The sequence below is a fragment of the Portunus trituberculatus genome, chromosome 50, assembly GCF_017591435.1.
Source record: "Portunus trituberculatus isolate SZX2019 chromosome 50, ASM1759143v1, whole genome shotgun sequence".
Lineage (NCBI taxonomy): Eukaryota > Metazoa > Arthropoda > Malacostraca > Decapoda > Portunidae > Portunus > Portunus trituberculatus.
The window spans coordinates 21,311,175-21,318,674 of record NC_059304.1 but is presented as its reverse complement, the minus strand read 5'-3'; the positions used below and the strand labels follow the sequence as shown (position 1 = coordinate 21,318,674).

At 46.6% G+C, this 7,500-nt stretch overlaps 1 protein-coding gene across 3 annotated transcripts in view; it reads left to right on the top strand.

Moving 5' to 3' along the window:
• LOC123499733 (sulfoquinovosidase-like) overlaps positions 1 to 5,903 on the top strand; it is a 15,707-nt gene extending 9,804 nt beyond the window's left edge. For all 3 annotated transcript variants that reach the window (XM_045248162.1, XM_045248164.1, XM_045248163.1), the window contains exons 9-14: positions 193 to 343; positions 688 to 842; positions 1,209 to 1,358; positions 1,903 to 2,034; positions 3,870 to 3,991; positions 5,071 to 5,903. In XM_045248162.1, coding sequence (XP_045104097.1) covers positions 193 to 343; positions 688 to 842; positions 1,209 to 1,358; positions 1,903 to 2,034; positions 3,870 to 3,991; positions 5,071 to 5,283 — 923 coding nt within the window. In that variant the 3' untranslated portion in view covers positions 5,284 to 5,903. The remainder of the gene's footprint in view (positions 1 to 192; positions 344 to 687; positions 843 to 1,208; positions 1,359 to 1,902; positions 2,035 to 3,869; positions 3,992 to 5,070) is intronic.
• Positions 5,904 to 7,500: the final 1,597 nt, after the last annotated feature.

Sequence of the window (7,500 nt, the reverse complement as noted above, 5' to 3'; positions counted from 1 at the left end):
CCATCTGGCCGGGGAATCGAACCCCGGTCCTCTGGCTTGTGAAGCCAGTGCTCTAACCACTGAGCTACCGGGCCGTGTGTGTGTGTGTGTGTGTGTGTGTGTGTGTGTGTGTGTGTGTGTGTGTGTGTGTGTGTGAAGAACCTACCGCACCACCCACACGCCCACCTTTCCTTCTCCTTTCCCCCGTCACAGAGGAGATTGAGAAGAACATGATCGCGCTGGGTTTTGGCGGTTGGATGGCTGATTTCGGAGAGTACACGAGATACGACATGTACTCCCGCGCCCCTTACGACGGAGAGAGCCGCCACATGCTATTCCCCTGGTTCTGGGCGATGTGCAACAGGTGAGTGTGTTCCAGGCCCCGCTCCTCGTCCTCTTCTTTCTGCCTCTCACTTCGCTTCCTCTTCTCTTTACGAGAGTTTTTTTTTTTTGAGATGAAGTTTGTTGGTATATTTTGTTATTCATGTGTTATTATGTATTTAGTAAAAATGTGTACCTATCAGTCAGTCAGTCAGTTTATGTATCTCTTTATATCTATCTACTTATTTACCTACCTACTTACCTATGACCATCTCCTTACCTACCTATCTATCTATCTATCTATCTACCTATCCATCCACCCACCTATCCACCCACCCACCCATCTGTCATACTTCCCTAGCGTCTTATCTTCGCACCCACCACCAGGGCGGCTCTGGACAGCTCGGGTACAACAGGTCAGGTGGTGCCCTTCATGCGGTCTGGGAGTCTGCACGCATCGGGGTCCCAAGTGTTGGCGTGGGCAGGGGACCAGAATGTGAACTGGGCCTATGGTGATGGTCTGCCTTCCACGGTGATCGCTGGTGAGGCCTTCTATGTGTGTGTGTGTGTGTGTGTGTGTGTGTGTGTGTGTGTGTGTGTGTGTGTGTGTTTCATTTGTTTTTTTGGTGTATTTTTCTTTTTTCTATTTATCTTTTATTTTTTTTTACATTAGAAGAGAAAGAAAAGGAAGAGGAGGAGGAGGAAGATGAAGGAAAAGATTGATGAAAGGCCATTAATCAAGGAATGCCAACAAACTGTCTACACACACACACGCCCACACATACACACACACACACACACACACACACACACACACACACACACACACACACACACACACACACACACACACACACACACACACACACACACACAAAACCTCACCACCACCTCTGTGTCTTCCTCAGCACACAACCTGGCCATTAGCGGGATGGGCGTGACTCACTTTGACATTGGCGGCTACACCACACAGCCGCCCGTGCTGGTGAGAAGCAAAGAGCTGCTCCTCAGGTCAGCAGAGTACGCCGTCTTCACCCCCGTCATGAGGACGCACGAAGGTAAGGCGCGGCACTCCTGCTGGGGGAGGGGCAGTGGCTGTATGTCTGTGTGTTTGTCTGTTGCTTTCTTGAGATGACTAAGGTGTATTGTGTGTTTGTTGCTTTCTTGAGAAGACTGAAGAGAAAAAAAAAGAAGTGAATGAATGTGCTGAGGGACGGTGGCTATATCTCTGTTTGTTTGCCTGGTGTTTGTTTTTATTAGTGTTTTCTTGAGAATGTTAAAAAAAATAGTAAGCGAATGAATGTGTTGGTAATGAACAAATTTTTTAGATAACTAACTAAATGAATAGTAGTGATAATAGTGGTAATAATGGTAATAGTAATAACAACAACAAAGAGTGATGATGATAATAACAATGATGATAATTATTGAACGTTAAGAGGACAACGAAAAAAAAAGAAAAAAAAAAGATATTGAAATGAAGTGACGAATGAGGAAAAAATTAGATCTATTACTACTACTACTACTACTACTACTACTACTACTACTACTACTACTACTACTACTACTACTACTACTACTACTACTACACTCTCCCTTCAGGTAACAAGCCGGGCAGTAACCACCAGTACTACTCAGACCAGGACACGCTGCAGCAGTTTGCCCGCCTCACACAGATGCACACTCGCCTGCTGCCTTACGCCCGCCACCTCTCGCAAAACCTGGAAACTAAAGGTCAGTCATACTCCTCTCCTTTCTTTTCCATATCCTCTTCTTCTGTTCTACTCCTCCTCCTCCTCCTCCTCCTCCTCTCTTTCTTTGTCTTACTTCTTCCTCCTCTTTCTTCTCTTTCTCTTTGTCTTACTCCTCCTCCTCCTCCTCTTCTTCCTCTTCCTCTTCTTTATCTTACTCCTCTTTCTCCTCTGTCTTACTCCTCCTCTTTTCCTCTTCATCCTCTTGGTCTTACTCCTCCTCCTTCTCCACCTCCTCCACTTCTTCCTCTTCCTCCTCTTTGTCTTACTCCTCTTTCTCCTCTCTGTCTTACTCCTCCTCTTTTCCTCTTCCTCCTCCTCTTCCCCTTCCTACTTTCTGTCCTCCTCCTCCTTCTCCTCCTCCTCCTCCTCCTCTTCCTCCATTTCCTCCACTCTGTCTTTTCCTTCTCCTCTTCTCCCTCCTCTTCTGTTTTACCTCTCTTCCTCCTCTTCTCTATCTTACAAGTACTTCTGTTCCTTTCTCTTGCCTTACTTCTCTTCTTTCTCTGTCTTACTCCTCCTCCTCTTCCTCTTCCTGCTCTCTGACTTCCTTCTCTTCCTCCTCTTCTTCCTGTTACTCTTTGTTTTACTCCTCCTCCTCTTCCTGGTCTCTATTTGACTTCTCGTCCTTTTCTTCCTCCTCTCTATCTTACTCTTCTTCATCCTCCTCCTCCTCCTCCTCCTCCTCCTCCTCCTCCTCCTCCTCCTCCTCCTCCTCTTCCTCCTCCTCTTCCTCCTCCTCCTCCTGTATTCTTGGTTTAATTTTTTTAGTTCCATGTTGTCTATTGTTTTTTTTTTCAGTCTTCTATGGACTTGTTTATGTTTTTTTGTGTATTTGTTTATTTTCTTTTTATCTATCTGTTTATCTGTATATCTGTCTGTATATCTATCTATCTATTCCTATATTTACCTATTTTCTATCTATTTATCTATCTATTTATCTATCTATCTGTTTATCTATTTATCTGTGTATCTATCCATCTATCTATCTATTCACCTATCAGTTTATTTACCTATCGATCTGTTTATCTATCTCTCTATCTATCTATCTATTTATCTGTCTATCTGTCTATCTGTCTACTTATCCATCTATCTCCATTCATTTTAGTGTATCCACATCCACATCTTAATGCAAGTTTTGTTATCTTTCCTTTTTATTCATTCATTTTATCATTTATCTCATTCACTCGTTCGTATTTTCTGCCTTTATTTCCTCCCACGTTCATTGTGTTTCGTCGTGTGTTTACCGAGTGTCTCTGTCTGTTGAGTTTTTTTTTTTTTCTGTGAGTGCATCTTTAGTATATACTGTCTCTCCTGTTTTTGTCTGCTTGTTCACCATCGTCATTATATTCTGCTTATTTACTTAATTTATCCAGTCCTTGGTCTTATGTACTTGATGGTTTTCTCTCTCTACCTCTGTCTCTGTCTGTCTGTTTGTCTGTCTATCGGTTTGTCTGTCTATCGATTTGTCTGTCTCTCTCTCTCTCTCTCTCTCTCTCTCTCTCTCTCTCTCTCTCTCTCTCTCTCTCTCTCTCTCTCTCTCTCTCTCTCTGTGATTTCTAGTATATTTTCTTATTTTGCCTGTTTTTTCACGTGAATGTTAGAATGTATTAGAGTAGTTTTCAATATTTTCTTATATTTTGTCCATTCACTCACTTTTATTATGTAAGAATGGACATAAAAGAACAACAAAGAAGAAGCAAAATTAAACAAAGATATGGCAGTCTGTAATCAGCCAAAGGTTTACTGAGTCTCTCTTTCTTCTTCGCTGGCTTGTTCACTGTCTGTTTCTCCCCGACACGCTCTCCTTCACTTCAGGAACGCCAATGCAGCGCCCGCTCTTCCTGCAGTTTGAGGAGGACCCGGGCAGCTACGAGGCAGATTACCAGTACATGTACGGCCCTGACCTCCTGGTGGCGCCCGTGCTGCATAAGAATGTGGTAAGGCTGTATTGTGGTGGTGGTCGTGGTGGTGGTGGTGGTGGTGGTGGTGGTGGTGTTTCGCTATTGAGTTTTTTTCTTCTTCTTGAGGTCTTTCTTCATGAGTTTGTTATTGTCTATTGGTCTTCCTCCCTTGTGCAGATAGATATAGTTAATCTGGTGGTGGTGGTGGTGGTGGTGATGGTAATAGTAGTAGTAGTAGTAGTAGTAGCAGTAGCAGTAGTAGTAGCAGTAGCAGTAGTAGTAGTAGCAGCAGTAGCAGCAGTAGTAGTAGCAGTAGTGGTAGTGGTAGTGTGTAGGTGGTGGTAGTGGTGAGTGGTGGGTGGTGGTGGTGGTGGTGGTGGTGGTGGTGTGGTGGTGCAGTGGTGGTGGTGGTGGTGGTGGTGGTGGTGGTGGTGGTGGTGGTGGTGGTGGTGGTGTGGTGGTGGTGGTGGTGGTGGTGGTGGTGTGGTGGTGGTGGTGGTGGTGGTGGTGGTGGTGGTGGTGGTGGTGGTGGTGGTGGTGGTGGCAGCAGCAGCAGCAGCAGTGGTGGTGGTGCAGCAGTGGTGGTGGTGCAGGTGGTGGTGGTGGTGGCAGCAGCAGGTGGTGGTGGTGGTGTGGTGGTGGTGGTGCAGTGGTGGTGGTGTGGTGGTGGTGGTGGTGGTGGTGGTGGTGGTGGTGGCAGGTGGTGGTGAGGTGGTATGGTTGTAGTGGTAGTGGTAGTGGTAGGTAGCAGGTGTGGTGGTAGTAAGTAGGTAGCAGTAGTAGTAGTGGTAGGTAATAGCAGTAGTAGTAGTAGCAGTTGTAGTAGTGAGTAGTAGTAGTAGTGGTAGTGAGTAGCAGTAGTGGTGGTGGTATGTGGTGGTAGTGGCAGCAGTTGCAGCAGTAGTAGTAGTAATAGTAGCATCAGTAAGAGTAACAGTAATAGTAAGAGTACATAGAAGCAGTATACTTCTTTTACTGTAACAAAACTGACAGCTTTAAGAGTCCACAACAGCGAACCGTTTGGCGCCACCCGTCTTCCATAACACTTAACACTAAAAGTAGTATTGAGCTCACTGGTGCCGAGGCTTCCTGACACGCTGTTGTCTTTGCTCCAGGATGAGTGGGAAGTGTACCTGCCTGGCGAAGAGGTGAAATGGATACACCTGTGGGGAGACGGCACCGCGGTGACTGGCCCGGCGCGGGTGAAGGTGCCGGCGCCTCTTGGATACCCGCCAGTCTTCTACAGGAGAGGATCCGCTTGGGAGTCAATCTTCCAGGAGATCGCTGCTGACTTCGGAAACAATAGGAAGTTGAAGATCCGCCATTAGCGCCTTTATGATTCCTGCATGACCCCTGGCACTGTGAATGGGCGGTGCGGAGTGTTCCGAAATGCTGGTCAAGTGACGGCGGTGATCATGGAGCGAGTGCCGCCGTGAGCCATCGTGAGCCAGTGTTTCCAGCCACGTCTTCCTTCCTTCACCAGACAGGCACCGCCAACACCGAGGCCATGAAATTGATACTGTTTTGCTCTCGCTCTTCTCTCAGTTCTTCTCAGCAAAAGGATATTATCAAGATCAAATTATCCTGTCCAGCTGTCCTCACACCACTACCGCCAGCAGTAGCAGTAGCAGCAGCAGCAGCAGGAGGCGTCAACATCAGTGCAGTGAGTGAAGTAATCCCGGCGTCCTCACCTTCCCAGCGCTAACTGCTCGTAATGGCTGAGGGAAGAGAACTGGTGCAGATACATTCATTAGTTAAGAAGTTTGTCTTTATGAAGAAAAATGAGAATTCTCGCCACGGTAAGTTGGCGAGGCGTTTAGCGGAGAAGGGCGGAAGCAACACTACAGCACCACGCCTGAGCCTCGTCCCTTGAGTCTGCCGCCACAGGGACCCCAAGCACCACACAATCCGGAGTCTAGGAAGAGGAATAAAAGCTATTGAGACCCTCCCAGTGACTCTTTCGGAAGCACCAACACTTACTCCACTGCTTGTCCCTCGCACTGCTTAAGTGTCCTTGCTGCTAAGTAGGTAATGGCGTCCTGCTAATTGAAACCACACACCGCACACTCTCACTCCAATTATCTCTCATCCTCCCTCCCTCTTCCATCCAACTCTCTTTCTCTCTCTTTCTCTCTCCTTTATTCTATCGCTACCATCTTCATCTTTCCTCCGCTGCCTTACCCGCCAACGAAAAGTAAATAAGTATATGGAGTTACGTTGAATGGAGGAAGAGAGAAATGAAAGGAATTTAAGACAAATATATGATAGATTGTGATCGAATAGATAAAGAAATTAGAGAGAGAGAGAGAGAGAGAGAGAGAGAGAGAGAGAGAGAGAGAGAGAGAGAGAGAGAGAGAGAGAGAGAGAGAGAGAGAGAGAGAGAGAGAGAGAGAGAGAGAGAGAGAGAGAGAGAGAGAGAGAGAGAGAGAGAGAGAATGAATGAAGAGGTGAAAAGCTAGATAGAGAAAAGGGAATAAAAATCAGTTTACCATTAGTGAATAAAAAAAAGGAGGAAGAGGATGAGATGAAATGAGAAAGGAGAGGAGAGAAGAAAAGAGAGTGAGTGTGAGTCATGTCCTCCTCCTCCTCCTCCTCCTCCTCCTCCTCCTTCTCTTCCTGAGTCTCTTTCTTCTAGGGAGTTTGGTTGAAGCCAGTCAATCTTTCCTCTTGATTAAGTCACATAACACAAGAGGCAACCAGCGAGCAGCACTTCACTCTCTCACTCCGCCTCTTCTTCCCTCCTCCATCTCTCCCTCCCTCTCCCTTTCCCATTTCCGCCCCTCAGTCTCCCCTCAGTGTCTCTTTCCTTCTTTCCCTTTCAATCCATCCCTTTCTCTCCCTCGTTCCTACAAATACTCTTCCCCTTCTTTCCTCCCTCTTTTTTTACACTCCTCTCTGTTTTCCTCCCTTTCTCTCCTCTACTCTCCCCTCCGTTCATCTCTTTCTCTCCCTCTTTCATCTACCTTTTCCTTTCATTCCTCCCCTCCACTTCTTTCAGTTTCTCTCCCTTTCTCTCCTTTATTTTCCTACATTTTTTTGTCCCTCTCTTTCTCTGTCTTTCCTTTGCTTTCCTTTATTCATCCGTGTCTCTTTCTTTCTCCTTTCTATTCTTTCTTCCCTTTATGTCCCTTGTTCCTCCACTTCTACCTTTCCTTTCCTCCCACCGTGGTCTTTAAATTCTCTCCAATTCTCTCCCTTCATTCGTCCCTCTCTTCGTCTTCCTCCACATAGCTCCTTCCTTCTCTTCCTCTTCCGTCCCTTCTCTTCCGCTGTCCCTCCTTCTCCCCCTCCTCCTCCTCCTCCTACTCCCCTTCCTCCTCCTCTCCCTCCTCCTTCTCCCCCTCCTGAATGGAAAGGAATAAAAGTTCTTTGCGCTGAGTAACCGAGTCGCTCATTTTTATTCCTGAACAAGAAAGTTTCCCTCGACGCTTTCCTTCCTTCCTCCTCCTCTTCTTCCTCCTCTTCTTGTTCCCCCCACCCCCTTCCCTCTGTCCATGGGGAAGAATAGCGAGGTGAGTATCGCTATGGATCATAAGAGAGAGGGA